This window comes from Phocoena sinus, chromosome 1 (genome assembly GCF_008692025.1).
Source record: "Phocoena sinus isolate mPhoSin1 chromosome 1, mPhoSin1.pri, whole genome shotgun sequence".
NCBI lineage: Eukaryota > Metazoa > Chordata > Mammalia > Artiodactyla > Phocoenidae > Phocoena > Phocoena sinus.
The window spans coordinates 75,493,076-75,515,154 of record NC_045763.1 but is presented as its reverse complement, the minus strand read 5'-3'; the positions used below and the strand labels follow the sequence as shown (position 1 = coordinate 75,515,154).

General features: G+C 40.8%; 1 protein-coding gene across 7 annotated transcripts in view; it reads left to right on the top strand.

Moving 5' to 3' along the window:
- Nucleotides 1-22,079, top strand: part of MCOLN2 (mucolipin 2) — a 64,962-nt gene that overhangs the window by 5,628 nt on the left and 37,255 nt on the right. For 6 of the 7 annotated variants that reach the window (XR_004352710.1, XM_032652254.1, XM_032652241.1 and 3 more), the window contains exons 2-4: nucleotides 9,832-9,991; nucleotides 16,808-16,981; nucleotides 18,743-18,896. Coding sequence is in view for 6 of the 7 variants with exons in the window: in XM_032652254.1 (XP_032508145.1) it covers nucleotides 9,832-9,991; nucleotides 16,808-16,981; nucleotides 18,743-18,896 (488 nt within the window). In the remaining variant the exon portion in view is untranslated. Of the gene's footprint in view, nucleotides 1-1,459; nucleotides 1,721-9,831; nucleotides 9,992-16,807; nucleotides 16,982-18,742; nucleotides 18,897-22,079 lie in introns of those variants that run through there. The other variant, XM_032652247.1, reaches the window with a different exon arrangement.

Sequence of the window (22,079 nt, the reverse complement as noted above, 5' to 3'; positions counted from 1 at the left end):
CTCCCCAGTGGATTGCAAATTTTCATAACAATTCATTGAATAATTCATTCTTTGGAAAGACTTCAGGAATATTAATTGAAACAAAATAGGATTTTTATCAGCAAACCAAGCAACTAAATTACCTAAAACCCTCTAATGTATCTTGGCTGAGCAAGACTTTTCAGTATATTTTTAACATAATTTTTCATGTCAATTATTTTAGATTTTCTATTGTTTTGTTGTTTTTATTATATTTGTTGTTTTATTATTAAAATTTGATCTCAATGGGTACTGGCTAAGGAAAAGTTCACATAGTTAGGGTTGTCATCTTTTTCACTGGCTCATTTCTTTTTTCCAAAAAACTATTCACTGAACACCTATTATGTGTTAGGCAGTCTGCTTTATGCTGGGGATATAGTCATAAGTGAGACCAGGCCTTCATGGAGTTCCCTTATAGGGAAGACCAGCAAAGATTGCAGTCTCAGTTATGAAGGAAATTGATGAGAGAGGCTGTGGGAAAGGCCTCTTTTAATAGAGTGATCAAGGAGCCTGCTCTAAAGAGGTGCCACTTGAGCTGAGACGTGACGGTGAGAAGGATCCAGACATGCAGAGCTGGGGGAGTAGCAGTGGGGTAGATGAAACAGCAAGTGCACATGCTCAGAGCCAGGAAGGAGGTGTAGTGGGGTAGTGAGGAAGGGGAAGAGAGGGTATGGGAAGGAGTGGGCAGGAAACTTCCAGGCCATGGTAAGAGGATTGAATTTTAGTCTAAGAGCGGGGGAAGCCATACGGGGTAGGGAAGTGATGTCTGTCTTAACACTTTTAGAATTACCCCTCCGGCTCTTAACGTGGAGAATTGGGAAACTGTTGCAGTTGTCTGGTGAGAGTTGATGCTGCTGCTGGGACCAAGAAGGCTGCAGATGTAGAGAGAAGGGGACCACTCCATGTTGTGTTTTGGAGGAAGACTTGATTGAGTGGGTGTGAGGGTTGAGGAAAAGGGGAAATCAAAGCATGACTCTGGAGCAAAAGTTCCTGTACCTTGCTGCACATTAGAATCACCTGGAAAACTTATCAAAATCTCAATGCTCAGGGCTTCCCTGGTGGCGCAGTAGTTGGGAGTCCGCCTGCCGATGCAGGCAACATGGGTTCGTGCCTCGGTCCGGGAAGATCCCACATGCCGCGGAGCGGCTGGGCCGGTGAGCCATGGCCGCTGAGCCTGCGCGTCCGGAGCCTGTGCTCCGCAACGGAAAAAAAATCTCAATGCCCAGCTTATACCTAGGCATCAATTAAATCAGAATGTCTAGGGTTGGAAGTCAGACACTGAAACCTTTAAAAAATTCCCGGGTGTCGACTGTGCAGCCAATGTGGAGGACCATTGACAGAATGAGGGATTGCAGCTGAAACATGTAGATAAGAGTGTGTGATCAGGCGTTGAGCAGATGTGCAGAGAAGAGGGTGGAGGGTTGTTATGAGAAACCTATTAGTCATGTGGGTGGCGTTTCAAAGAGGAGGTCGGATAAGGGAGTCTGTTCAAGAGAGAGATTTGCCAGAGGTGCAAATGTGAAAGTCCACATCCTGTGGATAGTATTTAAAGACACAGAACTCCATGAACTCTTCTAGAAGGGAGGATAGAGGATAGAAGTGCCCTGGACAGTCCTGAGGCACTCTGGCATCTGGAAGTCAGATGGAAAAGGAGCCAGTAAAGGAGAGCCAGAGAAGCCCAGTGAGGCAGGAAGCAAACTAGGTGAGTGGGATATCCTAGAAGTGGAGAGATGAGGTTGTTCCAGGGACGTGGTGGGTAGCTGGATCAAGTGCTGCCAAGCCACCAAGCCGAGACCTGAGAAATGGCCGCTGGAATCTGCAGCCGGCGATGGTTCCCTCTGAGCGGGTTTAGAACGGAAACCCAGTGTTTGCTGTGGAGAATCTGAAGAACAAAAGTACCTTGAGGAAGTTAAATGCTGGATTCATTCCATCATGGCTTTACTTGCTTTTTCCTTTTCCTTTCAGTAACATTTAGAAGTCTCCTGAATTTACGGACTAGGATGCTGTGGTCTGCCAAAGTATAACACTGTTTTAAATAAGAGAAATTATGTTGGAAACATTAGTTCATTTGAATGTAACATTTTTTTCCTTCATTCGTGACCATCTTACAGGCCAATGCCCTTTAAGAAATATTAATTCAGGGATCAGAAGGAACACTGGACAAGGATTCTTATTGGATTCTTGGATCCAATTCTTATTCTAAATTGGATCCTTATGGTTGGGGGCAAGTCGCAACCTCAGGGCACCTTAGTTGACTTGTTTGTAAAATGAGGAGATAGGAACAAGTAATCTCTAAGGTAAGGATTTCAAACTGGATGCACGTTAGAATCACCTGGGGAGCTTTTTAAATACCCCCATGCCCACACTGCACCCATACCAATCAGGCCAGAATCTCTGAGGGGAGAAGCAGGGCATCAGTACTTTTGAGGCGCCCCCGGTGACTTGGTGTGCAATCAGGTGTGAAAACAATGATCTGAGTTCTTGTCTAGCTCTAATACTTTGAGTTATTCTGTCCTGGGTATAAATACGTTCCTGGGGCTTCCCTGGTGGCGCAGTGGTTGAGAGTCCACCTGCCGATGCAGGGGACACGGGTTCGTGCCCCGGTCCGGGAAGATCCCACATGCCGCGGAGCGGCTGGGCCCGTGAGCCATGGCCGCGGAGCCTGTGCTCCGCAACGGGAGAGGCCACAACAGTAAGAGGACCGCGTACCGCAAAAAAAAAAAAAAAAAAAAGTACGTTCCTGCCTTAGACAAAATCAGAAAGAAGGGAGGAATGAATAGACACTGGGTGACAGCTAGCAGTGTCTGTCACGGGAGGTCTCAAAATTTACCTTCCAGACTTCCTCTCACAGGGAGGGATTGAAAGATACTCTCCACAAAAATGAGGGAGTAAAGAAACAGGTGGAAATGGGATCCAGGAAATGCTTCTACTTCTAGGGCTGCTACATCAATATATGATACCTATATGGGCCTGATAGGAGAATGCTGAATCCAATTTAGGAAGGAGGTGAAGGGAATTCCCAAACTGATGGCCTTGAATAAGGCTTAGAAAGCAACCCATGTAGTTGGAACAGGAGGATGAGGGCTCCAGGAATGATGTCCCTGGGAGAAGGGAGTTGACAGGATGCCCAGCTTGGTTGACTGTACTGAAAGGAGCTGGCAGATTCAGCTGGAGTTTCGTGATAAAGTCCTGGTTGATATATGGAAAACCAAGCAAATGGAGAAAAAGGCAATTAACTCCAGAAAAAAATTTTTATAAGAGAGAATATAAAATCATAGTGTACTGGGGGCTTCCCTGATGGCGCAGTGGTTAAGAATCCGCCTGCCAATGCAGGAGACACAGGTTCGAGCCCTGGTCCGGGAAGATCCCACATGCCGCAGAGCAACTAAGCCCGTGCACCACAACTACTGAGCCTGTGCTCTAGAGACCGTGAGTCACAACTACTGAGCCCGCGTGCCACGACTGCTGAAGCCTGTGCGCCTATAGCCCATGCTCTGCAACAAGGGAGGCCATCGTAGTGAGAGGCCCGTGCACAACAACGAAGACCCAGTGCAGCCAAAAATAAATAAATGAAATAAATTTATTAAAAAATATATATATATAAATAAAAATAAAATCATAGTTGTACTAATAGCTCAACTCTGAAGAGTATTTGCATGTTCACTTCATAAGTTCTGAATGTTAATTTATCTGAATATTTATTATCAAATTTTTATTAAAACTTTGTTGGGACAATGAGTGGGGAGGTGAAATGTGTGTGTTGGCTGGGGAGGGCAGCTATAAGAGCTACATCCCTATTTTCCATAGGAGGATATAAATTGATAATATACTAAAGAGGAAAAAATAGTGAAATGGCATTATTTAGAAATGTTAAATAACAACATCAACAAAGCAGATAAAAGTGGTTGCCCCTAAGGGGCAGAAATCAGAAGAGGGGTTCATTATAGTCCATTTAAAATGAAGTACACACTTAAGTTTGGGGGTGAAATGACAGTGGGACCAGGTCATGCAGAGCTACACAGATGTCGGTTCCGAGAAGGCAGCCTGGTGGTACTGTTCACTGTGATGAGGATGCAGGAAGAAGAACAGATGTGGGAACTGGTTCACCCTGCTTCCCCTGCCCCATCCTCTGTGACTAGGAAGTGCTAGTTGTGGATTAGAAAAAACATTCTACTTCTAGTGCTACTACATCAGTACATGATACCTATACAGGCCTGATAGGAGAAGGGTTGCCTATCAAGATTATTTTCCATTTATTTGTTGGAGCTGGGGGAACAGACACCAATTTCTCTCTAGCTAAGGCGTTTATAATATCAGCTGGGATAACAAAAGAGAAACCACATCTCAGGTGTGGCTGCAGTTCTGAAACACTAGAGAATTAGTCCCAAATATTTTTGATAACTTATCCCCACCAGTTAAAAGAACATCTACTCTCTCTGAATGGATATTTATTTATATACTGTATGTAAAACCATATATACAATAGAACAGGTAAAATGAACATTTTAAGGGCTGAGATAGATGAGGATGTTAAGAAAAAAATGCTAAATGCAGTGACTTCATAATATCATTATGACTTCACAGTATCATTACCTAATATCTTAGGTGCAATATATACACTTAGGGCAAGGTTCAACAGTAGTAGATTTAGTCAATACTGTAAGTACTTTCTTGATAAATCTGGGTTTTTTTCCTTTTGGATCAGATTTGCTTTTCATCTCTTTTTAACTCATGGCCAACAAAAGTTGTATTAGGGTAGTATTAGCTCTCCCATTTTCTTGATGTTAATTTAGGCTTACGTTAGTTCTACAAGGAGTCTAATGATTTGCAAGAATCTTTATGTCCATTTTGTGAGGGTTAGCTAAAGTGGATAATATACTCTAACAAATGCTTAAATGGGCCTATGTAAACCCTAAGTGGTGGGAATCTGCTGAAAAGCAATGAGAGCACCATACTTCGGGAACTTGCACTCTTCCCCCAGATTGCCTTGTGCACCTAATCAAAATACAGGCATCTGGCTTTCTGACCACATGAGGGTATGTTAGGTGTATAATTCATACATTGAAACTTGTAAATCTTAACTTACTTTTGCTTGGTTAATACAATTAGAAGCCCTAGCCCTGTCTTCTCACATCCCACTGGATGGTCTTGCATACCCGACTTGTGTGCACACACCCCACTTTGGAGGCCACTGCAGTAGAAAACAAACTTTCATCCCTCTTTTTGAGTAGGGTAAGGGTCATACAAGCTGAAAATCAGTAGCAGTCTGAGTTGGTTAGCTTATTTGCTAAATAGATCGTGCTAATGGGAACAAGGTACCATCACTGAAACTGATGTGTGCATTTTTCTGAGGCAAAGGTCAAAAACCTTCACAAGTTCCTTGAGGTTAAGAATTTTCAGTAATTTGTTCAGTTTTGCTTTTTTCAAAACTTCAAGCTTCCATAGACTCTTTTGGTCATTGATTTGGTAAAGCTGGAGTTGCCCTTTGGTCATATGATAGGCTTAAAATTAGCTGACATCACACAGTCCTGATTATCTAGGCAAAGAGTAGATTTTCTTAATAACTGATGGTAGCTCTGATGGCTTCCTTCCTGACTTCTCCCCACAGTACCAGTGTCAGGCTTCCTTCCTAAGTCCAGCTTCTCTAGCTTTTATTTAGCCCACTGTGTGGATGGCTTTCCATTCTATTCCAGATCTTGTTTTTACTCTTACAAATACTGTGTTTTTTTTCCTTTGATATTTGGGTATTTGTGCCATTTATTAAGCTGATACAAATCTATGTTTCCTATGGTTTCGTGAAACAAAAATAATCCATAAGAGTCGTGATTGCTCTTATTTATTTCCTGCAGTTTCAGTTGCGTGACTGCCCTGCAATTGATGGATCAGTGTAACTTAGATCTTCATGGATTTCTGTTCCTTAACTGTTTTTATGGTGTAGTCACTTCTCCTGGTTGTGTTCCCACCACTTAGCAACTCTCTGTCCTTTTCTAAACCTGTTGGTGATTTTCATCATTTTTGATGGAAGTTGCAATATTCCTCCTGCTGATCTAATTCTTGCTTACCAAGTTGTGATTGCAGCTTTCAAGCCTCCTGTACCAGACATCCAGCCCGGTGCTCAGCCCTAGAGGGTGTTGGATAAGTATGTGTCACATGCAGGAATGTTTTAATGTTTTAGTCTTATGATATTGTCCTGTCTCTCTTTTGTTTTTTAGTGTTCCCTCTTTTCACTTGGCACTTTTTTTTTTTCGGCACTGTTGTATTTTTGATATAGTGATAAGATGTGTGGTTGTGTGTGCACCTCTGCATGCCCATGTTTAATACTCTTCATCTACTGGGGAACTAGGGAAAACCCACAAATTGAGAAGAGTGGGGCAGTAAAGTGCCTTCAGAAATGTAGAGTTTAGAAAGCTTACACATTTGCATTTTCCTTGAGACACTAGAATTTTTGAGCCAAAATATCATTAATATTTTTTTCTGTATTTTTATCATTGTATCATCGGTTGATCACATCTGACTAGTACCATCCTATATTTCAACTATTGGCTCCTGCACGCTTGAGAGGAAAGGTTTTCATGCTAGCCTTTTCATTTTTCTTTTTATTCTTCACAGTGATATGAGTACTGCAGCTGTTCTCTAAACACCTAAGTGAACAACTTTGGGAGGTTTTTAAATAATTAGTGTAAATAATTTAATACAGTGAGTGATCCCCATGTGCATTATCTGCTACTTTGCCTTTTCTTTTCTTGGTCGAGACTTACCTTCCTAATCAGGTTTCTTAGGGTAATATTAAGAGCAGTTATCATTTCCTGATCATTGAGTGGCCATATTAGTTGAGGAAACCAGCAGCTGGAAGAATTACTTGAAGCCTATTGGAGCAATTGGGCTGCATCAATTCCCTTCTCTTTGTTCCAGGGCCCTCAAAGCATACTTCAATTATATCACTTGACACATTTTATTATACTTTTATCTCTTCACATCTCTCTCTTCCACTGGACTGAGCTCCTGGAAGGCAGGAAAATGTCTCTGTCAGAGCTTGGCTCACAAGGTGTTCACCAAGCACTTGACCTACTACCCTGTGTTTCACACCACTGTTTTCCAGGAAACAACTTCCTCTTTCTTCAGTACAGTGTTTCTCACACTAGAGGCCGAGGGTGTGTTGCAGGGAGGAGTTTCCATGCCTTTATTCTGAGGGTTCTATCACAACTTTTCAGATGCCCTTTTTATTTTACTAAATGAAAAGACATTGTGAATCACCAGGATGCATAAATTAGCAACCCAGATCCACTGAGGTGATGGTGGTTAACGCTGAATTTGGTATCACTCAAACATGCCCGCGAAGCTTCCACAGGCATGTTCTCAGGGGTCTGAAGGTTCATATTGGAGGATGTGGCTCTTAGGCACAGATAAGATGCCACCTTCCTCTTGGAAATGCCTCCTTTGATCAATGCTCTTCATCAAGTGCTCCGTAGCACCTGCCACTCCATGTATTAGGACATGTTACGGGATTCCCCCTCTGGCTCTGAACCTGTCTCCCCAGAAGCAGACCCTTGCTTCCATAATACTTTGTATACTTATGGTACAGCAGCCATTGAGCTATTTGATAACTTGTGAATTTGCACTCACAAGTCTGTCTCTCCTACTGGATGCTGAGCATCTATTCAGCTTTGTGGCACGAGCACCCAGCAAAATCGCTCAGCACAGGAAGTGTTCAGTAAGTTGGTTAGATCAAATCAGGAGGTAACTATAGCAGCTGCAGGGCAAACACATTTAAAAAGTCTTCTTATTCTTTTGAAATGAGACTCATTTTGGTCATTGATTTTACATTTTTTTTTGTTTTTCCCAAGGTTTTCTTATAGATATTTTTACCTATATGTCTTTAAATATGGTAAGCATGGTTGTTTTCTAATCTGCGTCTGATTCTGCTATGCTTGGCCCTGTTTCTGAAATTAGTTGACTGCTTCATGCTACTTGGTTTCTTCGTGGGCCTGGTATGTATTAGGACCTGTTAGTCAACGTGTTTTACAAGTTATTTGTTAAAGCTCCCCAAGTCCTAGGATGAGCGTCTGGAGAGGTCTGCATGTGTTTGCTAGGAGACGAGGGCAATTCCAGTCTGGAGCCCCCTGAACCCAAGCAAGCTCACAGTGTAACATTCCCTGGCTCACCCAGGCAAGAGGCTCAAAGGGCTGGGTTGTGACCATCATTTTTCAGTATGGGTCCTTCCCTTCCTTTCTCTCTCCCTCCCTCCCTCCCTACCTCCTTCCTTCCCTCCCTTCTTCTTTCCAGCAAAATAACCTGGCCTACTAATTCTGGAAATAGGAGGTCTAAATATTAACTCAAAAATAGAAAATCATTAACAACTGAGTATAAGGCTTAAAAAGTCTTAAAATGAGCCTTAATATAGTCTCTCTATTTTTATTTTTTCTTTGAGCTTCTTTTAAATTTGTTAGTCAAGCTAAATAATATAGGTCCTAAGTCAATATAAAAATGTCATTAAGATATTTTAGGTGAAAACCCCCAATTATAAAAACTTTCTAAGAAATGAGTAACTTGAATGATCAGCTAAACTTAATAGAGTTTATTCATTAAACTTACCATCAAGATGCTTCCTGTTTCAAGAAACAGAAATCAAACTTAAACAGGCTTAAGGTCCAAAGAGTGTTTATTTGCTCAACTTGAAAGTCTTGGAATCATGGCTTCAGGCACAGCTAGCTCCAGGAACTCAAACATTGTCATTAGGCAACCTTAACTGTTCTTCTGTGTTAGCCCCACATTTTGGCAGGCTCTCCTATGCAGGCTTCCAGGTGAGATGGTGAGATGACTTCCAGGAATTCTAGACTCCTGGAGCATAGACTTCTATGCTTTAAGTCTGTGATCCCCAAACTTTGCTCTTTATGCATTCAACAGTAAAAGTTAAGCACATATCCCCAATGTGTATATATTATTTATAAATGATATACTACTATATACCACTGTTATTTTATATGTTATATTATTAGCAGAGCTCGTTTTTCTGTTTGTTTGTTTTTAAGATAAAGAATAAAATGGAAGTACTAATATTTTCTATTCTCCTAGTGGATTGTTTTGCACACCCCATTTTGGGGACTACTTAGTGGAAAGACCACATCTCTTCCATTGGTTATAATTACAGTCTTGTGACCACATTTCATTGGTTCTTTTTGGCCTAGCTTGAGTCATGTGCCCATTTCTGAGTCCAGAGTCCTTGAAATAGTAAAAGCAAAATTTTGCTAATATATAGGATGACACAATTATATGATGGGGCATAAATAGAGAGATGTTATTTTAACTTTAAAGATATTTATAATTTGGGATCTTATAATCACTGATATATCATGCAAAAAAAAAGAGACATAATCCTTCTTTCAAGGATTATAGAACAGAGAGTTATAGAACAGAGATTCTCTATTTCCGTAACAATTTAACCATTAGTCTGTACTAAATTTCTGTGATTTCACACCTAGCATATCACCAAAGTATCCCACCTAGTTTTTGTTAATACTCCAGTGACAAGTGAATGCTATCTGTTAGGATGTAGGAATTGACAAGTCTTGCAAACAAAATCCTATTTTTATAATTTTGATAATGGCCACTTGGAACAAGATGGGTAGCTATACGTAAAGGCAGGTGATAGAAGGTCCTGAATCATTTTCAGATTTCTAAAGTGAAAAGGACTTCGCTGGCTGGAGAGAGTTTTGCTTGTAAGAATGGGTAAAGCATGTGAATGGAAAGTATTAATCAGGAGCTTTCTGATGGACAGGCTCTTTTGTATATTTAAAAATTAATCTTCTTTGATAGAGATGCAATGGCTCATCTTGATTCTGAGGTGACAGAAGAATGTCTGAGAGAAGACCTGAAGTTTTACTTCATGAACCCTTGTGAAAAATTCCGAGCCAGACAACAGATTCCGTGGAAAATGGGTTTGCAGATTTTGAAGATAGTCATGGTCACCACACAGGTAAATTATATTATCTGTTCATTTGTTCTTTTTCTTACCCCAGGATGAGACTGTTTTCCCATGTTCTGCCACTTGACTTTTGTCCTGAAAAGGCCACACCCATTTTCATAAACCTGTAAAACTATATTGATTCTGGAGGGCAGGTGGTAGGTCGAAGTTCAGTTTAGATGCCGACTTTGTTTTAATGAGGGACTCTGAGGTCATCTCTCACAGATTCTGTAAATATAGATAATACTAGATCTGAAGGGGGTGTGGGGTTTCTATATCTGAATGAGGCACAGGGCTTGTGAAGGCTGCCCAGTCCAAAGTGATCTGTGTTCTTGAAATCTTTTATCTTTATTCAAATACATCTTATATAAATACACTTTGGAAATCTGCATTTTGGACTGTTTTGATTTTGGATTTATGGAATGCTAAGTTTTCTTTTCATCAGTAGCTAAGTGCTTAAGTAAACACTCCCCCACCTTACCTACACCCCGTCCCCTTTCCCAGGCACTATAAGGAGTGTCTAAAGACTACACTGGGACCTTTTGCTTAAATTCATACTGTTAAGCACTTTATTATCAGTTGTCATCTAGTTTTTGGGCCTGTGCTACTGAACCAGTTTTAGGGAGGCTTCTCTATAGGTAACTACATTTGAAACACGCGTCCTTTTAAAAACAGTACTAATTTGGGATATTAGGCTCCATGGGAAAATAATTATTCTGTCATCAGTGTAACAACTGTTTGTAAAGATGTGATTTCTGGAACACAAAAGTAAATACCTTTCCAAAAATCACTTCTATATAGTTTTAGAAATGAGAGAGGCGGCTCCTACCATAACTGAAGTTGCATCTTTATCCTGTGTTCATAAAGAGGTCTTGTCACTGCATGACGTGCTGTACCGGCTCGTCACGTTTTAGGGTAAACAAGTTACTTCCAAAGAGACAAAGATGAGAGGCAGGGCCAGTGTTAAATGTATATGCTTAGCTATTTTCTTTTTTTTTTTTTTTTGCGGTACGCGGGCCTCTCACTGTTGTGGCCTCTCGCGCTGCGGAGCACAGGCTCCGGACGCGCAGGCTCAGCGGCCATGGCTCACGGGCCCAGCCACTCCGCGGCATGTGGGATCTTCCCGGACCGGCTGCATCGGCAGGCGGACTCTCAACCACTGCACCACCAGGGAAGCCTATTTTCTTTGAAAATTTTTTTCATTTTAATTCTTGGTTTTGAAGTTTTAATTTTCGCAACCTACCTATAAAGTAGGTGCATTGCTAGTATTTTTGGAAGAAGGAGAAATAATGTCCCCTTTTGCTATTTGGTGAATTTTAATTTTTCCCCTATTACTTCTTTTGCCAAACCAGCTGTCATTTCAAGTTTTTGATCTATTAATGTTATTAAAATTGTAACTTACCTAGGCATAAAATACCATCACCCTCTTTGACTTACCTTTTTTGTCCTGCTAACTACTAAATCCCATGGAGTCTTCCTTCAAAACTGTGTCTCTATGTTTTGCCATATTCACTATCTCCTCTCTAGCACAAACTCTTACATTGTTGGTTAATTAAAAATGTGTCTGAAGCACCTCATATGCTCTGCATTGTCTTGGGAGTATAAGCTGTGAATGTGTTACCACTGCTGACAGCTCACATGTAGCCTAGCCGTTCCATGTGCCAGGCACGGTAAGCGCTTCATGTGTGTTAGCTTATTCCATCCTCACTGGAATCCATGAGGTAGGTTCAGTTTTTACCCGCTCTGTATGGATGAGGAAACTGAACCAAAAAGAGCTGAGTAATTTGCCTATGGCCATTCAGCCAGGAAGTGGCAGAGCCGGGATCTGAGCTCTGGCAGTCTGGCTCCAGAGTCTGCACTCTTATTCAAATACTGTTTCTTTCTAGATGTTGATCTTCAGAGTTTGCACTCGAGGAATACACATAAGTTAACTAGGCTGCTTCTGGAATTCATCTTAGGCCTACCTTTTTTATCTCCATATGCACCAGTCCATTCAATACACGTCAGATTAATTTTTTCTTAGAATGCTTTTATTGTGTCTCTCCTGCTCAGAAACTTCTGTAGAGCCCTATTTTCCACAGAACAAAATTTTGACTCTGTGGCCTGAAATTCACAGATTTCCACAGTCTCCTTCAACTTGCCTTTCCAGCAGCTTTTCATCTCCTGTTTCCTCCCCACATCCCAGACAGATGGACCCACCCAGTGATTCTCATCCCTGCCCTGTTTTTTCTCCAAGTCCAGAGGGATTCTTTTTCTCCCTCATCATGCAGGTGCTATTTGAAGTCCACCTCCCCTGCAAGCCTTGCCTGATCACTCAACGTGTAGTTTTTTCTGGGTTCACTAGTACCCCTTGCTGGCCACATCACTGATTTCACTTTTAATAGAATATTTCTGGGAATCGATCATTTACTTTTTTGTGTAACTGTACCCGGCCTCCCCTAACAAAATTTTGATGGATTAAACTTGTGTTCCCCTGTAGGGTCCTTCTAATAAGTTTTGCTACTTGGGTGATATGTAATTGGAACAGATTTCTCAAATATCTTTCTTTCCTTCAAATCCCACTTTTCCCTCCTCCTTTTTTTCTGTCGCTTTTAGCACTCCATCCTCAAGTCTAATGGGATGGGTTCTGTTTTATCACGGTTGATGGGAAGGAAACTGTTTTTTTTTAGACATTCCTACCCTGCATTCTGCAGTGATTTATAATCTTGAGAGAGGTGTCTACATTCTTTTGCTAGATCTGCTCTTTCTCTCCCATATTCTTTGTATATTATTAGAGTGGTATCTTGCTTTTACCTGGTACAGAATATTTTCTCCTCCATTGATTTCATAATCAGGTCTTAAATTCACAATCTTTGCCAGGCTGCACTTAATGTGTAATTATTTTTCTGTCTTATAACCTCAGCAAATCTTAATATCTAGTTAGTGGGGCTAGAATGCACTTTTCTGTCACCCCTTTGTTTTTCTTTTGGACGCTATTCCTTAAGCTAGAATCCTCCTCTTGTGTCTACCAGGGAACCGTTTCCCTCCCTCCCCTGCATCGGCAGGCGGAGTCTCAACCACTGCGCCACCAGGGAAGCCCCTGTCGGCCCCTTTTAAAAAATGAAATTATTTGACCAATCCTCCATCATCTCTTCACTCTTGCTCTGTAGGGGGTGTTTCGTTCTGCCATCGCAGGAAGGGGACCTCATGATCTCCCCATCCAGGGTTTCTCTCCTCTACTGAGAGTTGCTTGGAAAATCCTACCTCTGACCTGATTCGGGGCCATACATGTGGATCTTTGCTTGTTCTGTGAACAACAGGATGGAGAACATTTCCTGTTCTTGATGCCAGATGGAGGTGGTTCCAAGCAGAGATTATACCTCCATGTTCTCTCATTCCCCAAATTGAGGTAATGAGCTTTGAGTCTACATAAGGGGGTAGCTTAAAATAGCAGCAAATTGAATGCTGCTGTCTTGGTCGAGTTATTCACTCCCCATTCACTTTTTGGGTTTCTTTAGCTTAGCTAGGAGCGTGGGAAGAGTGGCTCTAATGTTCCCCACTTCTAGAGTTAAGTTGGCAGCATTTCAGTTTGAGAGGTTGTAGGCCATGTGGTCAAGAGAACAGGTGAGTCAAACAAACCTGGTTTGGATCCCTGCTCTCACACTTTTCTTTTCTGTTTCAACCTGGATAAAGTATCTGACTTCAGGTTGCAGGTGTATAAAATGGGATGGACAGATTCGGTATTTGACTCTGACATTGTGATGGCCACTATTCCAGTTCCTGAGCCCATAGTAGTGGAAAAAAGAAAAGAAAAATCCCTGTCCTTGTGGAGTCTGGTGTAATATCTCCCTCAGAGGGTATTGGCAAATTAAGTGAGAAATAAAAGTTATAAATTTTAGGCACAGTGCCTGGCACTCAGGACATAAGAGCTGTTATTCAGCGCTATGCAGTGTCAACCTTGTCTACTTTGTATCCCTGCTTGGCACAGAATAAGCACTCAGTAAACTTCGACTGAAGAACTTGATTCATGTGTGTGTACCAGTTTTTTTTTTTTTCATTTGTATGTCAGTATTTAATAAAACCCCCGAACAATCATGTGTGTATTGTTTCCCTGGTTTACTTTTTTAGCTTTTGAAAAGCAACGTGACCTTTCCTTTTCTGGCAGTTCCTACAGGCACCATTGATAGACATCACATGCTTGAAAGAATCTTTAGCCTTTGGTTGCTTAGCTTTCAGCACAGGTTGGATGTTGTGGGACTTCGTATCTGATATTTTCCTTAGAATAGCTGGGTTAAGCAATGGCTCAGTCCTTTGACTTGGTATTTGAGGAATGTGATCTGGTGAGGCTCAGATGCTAAAGAGTGTCATCTATGTATGTTCTCAAACAATAGTTGCAGGTCTGGAAAGCTGGCACCTAAATTCTTTAACAGGAGTCCTAAAGTCAGATTTTTCAGTGGATGGAACTCCTGTAACATAATAAAAATGACTTTGGATTTAGGCCTGGCTTTCATTCTAGTTAGGTGTCTTGGGCAGTGTAATGAGACGAAATCTCAGTTTCCACATATGTAAAGTGGGGTTAACAGTATTAACATTTTCATAAGATTGTTGTGTTAGTAAGGGAGATAGTGCGTGTAAAGCAGTTAGTACAGTGCCTGGAGTGTGATAATTGCTGAAAACTGGTAACTATTTTTAATTATTTAGCCTTTTTAAAAAGTCGGGCAAAATTTAAAAGATAAAAAAATACAGGGACTTCCCTGGTGACACAGTGGTTAAGAATCTGCCTGCCAATGCAGGGGACAAGGGTTTGATCCTTGGTCCGGGAAGATCCCACATGCTGCAGAGCAACTAAGCCCGTGTGCCACAACTACTGAGCCTGCGCTCTAGAGCCCGTGCTCCTCAACAAGAGAAGCCATTGCAATGAGAAGGCTGCACGCCACAACGAAGAGTATCCCCCGCTCGCCGCAACTAGAGAAAGCCCACATGCAGCAACGAAGACCCAGCCCAGCCAAAAATAAAAATAAATGAAATAAATTAAAAAAAAATACAAATCACTAAAAAAATCATGTAAGTTCGCAGGTGCAAATTAACATTTGTTTAATCTGAAAGGTCTGGTAGTTGAACCATGGAGTGACAGCAGGTAGCACAATGTCAAGGTCATCTTGTTGAACTTGCTGGTTTCACACATGATAGCAGAGTCCCAAATTGTTTTGGTGACTTAGCGTGGTGAAGGTTTGGGTTACATTTTCTGGACTCTCATTGTCTAATAAAGCAGATGAGGAGATAAAGTGGGTAGATGGGGAAGGGTGTGTGGGACAGGGTTTATAAGGGTCTGACTTCTGCCATGGCATGTGTGTGTCTGTATTTGTGTTGATGTGAGAAGGAGAGAGAACGACAGCAGCAGGGCACATGTGAGGGTGTACGTGTGAGACAGGGTGTGTGAGAGTGAGTGTGAAAGAGTATGTGACAGAGTGTGAGTTTGAGTGTGAGTGGAGAGAGAGGTTGTTTGTGTATGGAATTTCCTGGGTTTGGGGGGTAGACATTTAGTGCCTGCTAATTTTCCCTACTTGTTGGATTCCAAGAAGAAAAGGGCAGAAAGAATACATTCACTCCTGGTGAAGAGAGCCCTTGGCATCTAACCCTGTATAAGGAGGAATAAGTAGGAGTTTTATCACAAGAAGGTGGGTGCGTGGTGACAGTGTTTGGGTGGACATCATGGAGGTGGAGTGACCCCTGTTATCCTTTGTGGTGCTTTGATGCTGTAGATCTTGGAGACAGGAACTCTTAGGTGTAAATCTCATACGAGTTCTTACAGAGCTAGAGGAATTGAATTCCTTTGACGACAATTACCTCTTAGCTGGAGGAAGTACTTATATAGGCCACTTTTCAAAAATGTTCTTCAAAAGCCATGTGCAAAACATTGTTATGAGTTTTTAAAATACTTACAATCTCTAAATGTGAAATCATTTAGATTTAACTGTCCAATAGTAGTCAAGCACGTGAATTAGTGGTTTACTAAGCACAGTTGACCCTTGAACATAGCAGGTTGGAACCACACAGGTTCACTTATACGAGGATGTATTTCCATAGTAAATACTACAATGCTACATGATCCACGATCCACGGTCGGTTGAATCCTCGAATTCGCAGGTCGGACTATAAATTATACTTGGATTAACCCCCGCATTGTTCAAGGCTCAAATGTCCATCAGTTTTGAAAACAATAAATTTGAAATGCAAGTGTAGGAAAAATAGATTCAAATTAGATAACCAACCAGGACCTACTGTATAGCACAGGGAACTGTGCTCAATATCTTGTAATAACCCGTAATGGAAGAGAATATAAAAAAGAGTGTGTATATATATATATATATATATATATATATATATATAAAATTGAATCACTTTGCCATACGTCTGAAGCTATCGCAACTTTGTAAATCAACTATATTTCAAAAAAATTTTTTTGAAAAGAAAAAATAACAGAACTATAGAAAAAGGAAAATGGATTCAGACATAACTGACTTGGATTCCTCCTTCCTCTTCTCCTTCTCCATCATTAAAGGCCAGTAAGGTTGTTAGTCTCTAGGAGTGCTCATTTCTTCTAATTTTATGCTTAGGAGTGCTCATTTCTTCTAATTTTATGCTGTTTTGAATTGCTGATTTAGCTTGGTGAGGTTATTTCTGGGGGGGAAAGCCTTCCTTTTTGACATTGATATGATTAGTGAAAACCAAAGCAGTGAGATTTTTCTGGCTGATGTTTATAGGTGAGGATTCATGATAATAAGAAGGCATTTGCCTCCCCTGGTAAATGGTAAAATTCATATACTTCTGTTTGATTTTCTTTCCTAGCTTGTTCGTTTTGGTTTAAGTAACCAGCTGGTGGTGGCTTTCAAAGAAGAAAACACTGTTGCTTTTAAGCACTTGTTTTTGAGAGGATATTCCGGTGTAGATGAAGATGAATACAGCTGCAGTGTATATACTCAAGAGGACACCTATGAGAGCATCTTTTTTGCTATTAGTCAGGCAAGTATTTTGTTGTGACTTACCTATACTTTGAGAATATGTTGATCCTTGACCTTGCTGTCTTAGCAAAGAAAAAAATTATACATATATTAACATATTCTGATTTAAGTTTTGCATAGTCTGCCAAAAGTTTATTGCTTTTTCCGTAGCTACATTTCCACACAATAGATTTTGCCTATTTTAAGTTTTTCTTTAAGATTTATGTTTGTATTTATCCCTTCCCACCCGCTACTATTGGGAGATTACCGCAGATCAAATAGCCAAATAGCTAAAAGTAGGCTTATAATCTCAGAAGGTTTGATGAATGAGAGACCAAATCTAAGATTCTAGCATCTCAATTTTGATGTCTTAGTATTAATAAGCCTAGCTGAACTTTAAGAATATGGAGTAGGATATGATAATATTTGTGTCTAGGTAGTATTGAGAAACCAGATTGGTAGGCCTGAAGAAAATATTTAAAGGAGAGAAATTCTTATTCTTTCTTATTCATTCATTCATTCATTTACTCATTCAGTAAATATTTGGGTACCGAGTATGTACCAGGTACTGTTCTAGACATTGGGGATATAGCATATAGCATGAATAAAACAGACAAAACTCCTGTCCTTATAGAGCTTAATTCTAGAGGGGAGAGCCAGACAAATGAAAAGAAGTAAAAAATATAGTACAGGATGCTGACTCCTTGAAAACACCACCAAAACAAACAAACAAACAAACAAACAAACGCATGTTGGGAAGCAAGACTGAGCTCACTGCTAACAGTGGTAGCAGAGATGGTCCCTTGACCATTCTCCATAGGTTGTAGAGTGCAAAGTCTGGCTATAGATTTTGAAGTCTGGTTTAAGGCATGTCTTTCAATGTGAGGGGAGCTGGATAAGAACTGAGTAAAGATCATCCTATAATAGTTTAGGATTGGTGGGCATAACAAGATGAGGGTTTTGGTGGGGGATGTTCAGAGAGTCTTGGGAGTTATTAGACTACATCTTCAAAATGATCATCTATTTAAATGAGGTTTTGGGATGTTCCTGAAGTAAACAATACACTTATTTGCAATTTTTATGTTCCTGGGCAAAAGTTTCCTGGAATAATAAATTCATATTAATGAAGATAGGGGCCAGTAAAGCCCTGGTAGTACAGATAGGCAGATGGTAAAGCTGTGTTAATGTAAGCGGTGGGTGTGGATGGCTTGGGTCCTCAGAGGTATGTTGAAAATGATAACTGGAATGAAGCAGGGGAGGAGACTGGACTGCCTGCTGGTGCCTGTGCACTGGAGATGGATGTTTGCAGTTTTCTTTGGGTGGTAAGGAAAGGCCTCATGGAGGTGGTGATATTTGAGCCAAGGTCTGAAGACGTGAACCTTGCAGATAGATACCTGGGCTTCTAGGCAGAGGGAACAGCAAAGACCTCAGGCAGGAGTGTGCCTAGAGAGCTCCAGAACTGCCTGGAGGTCAGTGTGGCTTTGGAGGTGGGGGTGTGGAACCAGTGGCCAGTAGTGGGCTGGGAGTTCAGAGAGATAGGCAGGACCTTGACTTTGGCTCTGAGTGGGTGGGAGCCTCTGGCTGCACTGTAGTTTCGAGTTCTGTGATGCTGTGTGTTTCTGTTCAACCCAAGAAAATTACCTTGTGGTGTTTTACATTGGGGAGTTCTACTGAGGTATATGAGACAAACAATAAAAAATAGCTAAAAGTATATTCCATGTGCTGTAACTTCTCATGAAACTTGTTAAGCTCATAAATGTCTTTATTTAACTATTTTTAATAGTTTCATCAGCTAAGGAATTTATCTCTGGGGACCCTTGGTTATGGAGAAAATGAAGACAACAGAATTGGATTAAAAGTCTGTAAGCAGCATTACAAGAAAGGGACCATGTTTCCTTCTAATGAGACGCTAAATATTGACAGCGACATTGAAATAGGTAATACAGTGATAATTTCATTATATTTCTTTATCATCTTCTGTGGTAAGAGCAAAAAACACCGTCGTGCGCCGGCAGCCCAAATGAAATAACTTTGCTTTTGTGACGGCTGACCTATCTGAGGCTTTAACGTTTGCCTGCAAAGAGCTTTGGCTCAGGAAACTATGGGTCTGCTGTGACAGGACCAGGAACATTTGTGCATCTCTTTGGTGCAACTCAAGATTTTTGGTTTTGGGGGGTAAATGCACAGGTGTTTCCTGTTTGTTTAATTTTTTCCCTCCGTGAGGGGGTGATTAGGCTTTTTGAAAAAAAATGAGACTGTATTTGTTAAATGAAATAATGTGAGTGAAAATGCTGGGTACTCTTGCTTTTATCATTTGTTAAATATATTAATGCTCTTCAGAGATGAATTGTGATTAATAACTCATTTTCTCTGTTTGGAGATTGGCAAAAAGTTAACATCTAATCAAGTAGAATTGTTTTGCGACATTCTGTTAAGAATTTAAAAGCATACCATATATAAATGCAAAGTATCTGACCTGAGGCTCGGGAGGTTTTGTCTTTCATTCAACAAATCTTTGGTGTACAGTTATCACGCCTAAAGCACTCCCTGTTTTATGAACTGGGGTTGCAGAGATTAACCAATCATGGCTCCTCAAGTAGCTAACAGGTCAGAAATCCGGGTCCTAGTAGCAGTGTAAATTTGGAGTGGTTTTATTAAAAAGAGAGCTCCAGAGTTCATTTGACCATATTTCCTATAACCCGATTTTAAGGTGCCTTGGTAATACAATAGAAGAACATCCCTGTAAAACAAAGGTTCTAATTCATTTCCCACAGGCTACCTGTTTAGAATCTTTTCATGAGTCAATGTGTCCTACCCTCTTGACTCTAAAAGAAACAGCCCATGAGCCAGCACTTGTCAGGGTCCCCAGGTTGCTTCCAGAGACCCATCAGTAGCTTGGTTCTGTGGCCAGCAGCCTTGAAATGTCCCTTATCTTATTGCCCTGCAGGCTCTGCTATCCTGAGATCTGTGTGGTAGTCAGTCTGCAGGGGCTGATCCAGTTTCACCCTGCATGTTTCTCCTGCGCTGTCAGCTGTGCTCCCCGCCGTGGGCAGTTCCTGTAACTGGGAGTACTGAGAGGTGGAGCTGAAAGCTTGTGCAGTGACCCTCTGCTCCAAATGAGCCATGACCACTTGTCCTCTTAAAAATGTGAGCCTTAATTGGATGAATCATACGACTATTTTCCAGTGATTCATATGTTGTTTCCCTCAACTGATTTTTCTTGGAAAATTGATTAAAGAAATGTGGCCAAAGTCAGTATCAGTGGCTAGGCGAGACAGAGCATAAAGCAGGATTTATTCCCTGACCATTGGACAGTGGTGTCCTTGGTCATTTCCTTTCCATCGTATGGAATATTTTTAACCAAATGGAGAGAAGTTGACTATTAATTTGACTTTATATTAAGAGAGACTGTTGAAGCAAGCTAATTATATTTTTTGACTTATTAAATTAAATATAACTTATCAAAGAGAACTTTTTGATGTATCTATTCAAAAGGTGTAAAAAATAATCTTAAAAATGCTTGAAACTGGATTTTAGACTTTATTGTCTTGGACACATTGGAGAAAGCCTGCAGACGGTATAAATAGGGATTGAGTTTGACTTCATTGGTGTGGCACTATAGTTTTAATCAGCAGAAGCTGTTCTAGATTACCTGTTTATGAATTTTGCAGTATCTTTATGATTAAGAGAAGCATCCTTCAGTGTGCTCAGTGCAGAGATCTGCCTGTGTGCTGCTTTCCTGGTGGGTTATGTTTAGCTGCACGACTGATTGTACAGTTCAAGCTAAGGGTTCCCCCTAATTCATGCTGAGGGCATATCCCTCTGTCCCTGCCTCTATACCTAGAGCTTTACAGTCCAGCTTCACTGGGGGTACTGTAATGAATCTTGTTAAAAAAATTTTTTTTTTTTTACAACATTTAGATGGATATCATTCTGTATTAGAATGATACACTGTATTAGTGTTTCACTTTCTATAATGCAGATTTTGAATTTCTTATCTTCTCCTTTCCACGTATGCTTAGCATGAAACATTATGACCATTTCATCATTTTACCTGTCATTTTAAGAACATATTGAACCCACTCTCCCTTTGTCTCTGAGAGGGTTGTTATTTCATTTGCTGGAGTGTTCTGCCTTGTAAATGAGATTCATTTGAGTGATGAGGCTGCTACTCCAATATCAGTTTGTTCTGTTTGAAGTTTGATGTTTTTACTCAGGGCTTTTGCCATTCTTTAAAAAAAAAATCTCAGTTCTTAGGTTTTGCTGCCACCAAGTGCTTGGTGGCCTCATTAGCAATGACTGTAGCATGAGGTATGGCAGACTCCAGAGAGTTCTGAATGTGTATGTAGCTAAGGTGTAGTTCTCCTATTACAATTACAGAATCTGAATAATCAAATAGACTTTTATAAGGCAAATTTTACAGATAGTGTAACATTAACTAACATGTGCTGTCATATTTCTCTGAATCCGTCATCAATTTTTAAAAAACGCACCTGTTTTATAAACATTTGAAAGTGCAAAAACTTAATGTCTTTTTTCATTTTTAAAAAAATTTTTATTGGCGTATAGTTGCTTTACCATATTGTGTTAGTTTATACTGTACAGCGAAGTGAATTCATGTCTTAGAATGAATGAAATACAGGAGAAGAAGACCTAGGACAGTATCTGGCACACAGATTTTTTTTTTTTTTTTTTTGCGGTACGTGGGCCTCTCACTGTTGTGGCCTCTCTCATTGCGGAGCAACAAGCTCCGGACGCGCAGGCTCAGCGGCCATGGCTCACGGGCGCAGCCGCTCCACGGCATGTGGGATCTTCCCGGACCGGGGCACGAACCCGTGTCCCCTGCATCGGCAGGCGGACTCTCAACCACTGCACCACCAGGGAAGCCCTGGCACACAGATTTTTAACATATTCCTCCTTCTTTCAGAATACAGTCATTTGCCCAGATAAGTTTAATTTAAATATTATTTTTTCCTTTTCCTTTACTTTAGAATAAGAATGTTGAAGGTAGAAGGGCCTTAAATAGCCTCAGTTTGGCCTTCACTTTACATTTGAGGAAACTGATGTTCAGTCAAGCTTGGTGACTAGGCCAAGGTCATGCAGCGATTTAGTGACCGTGG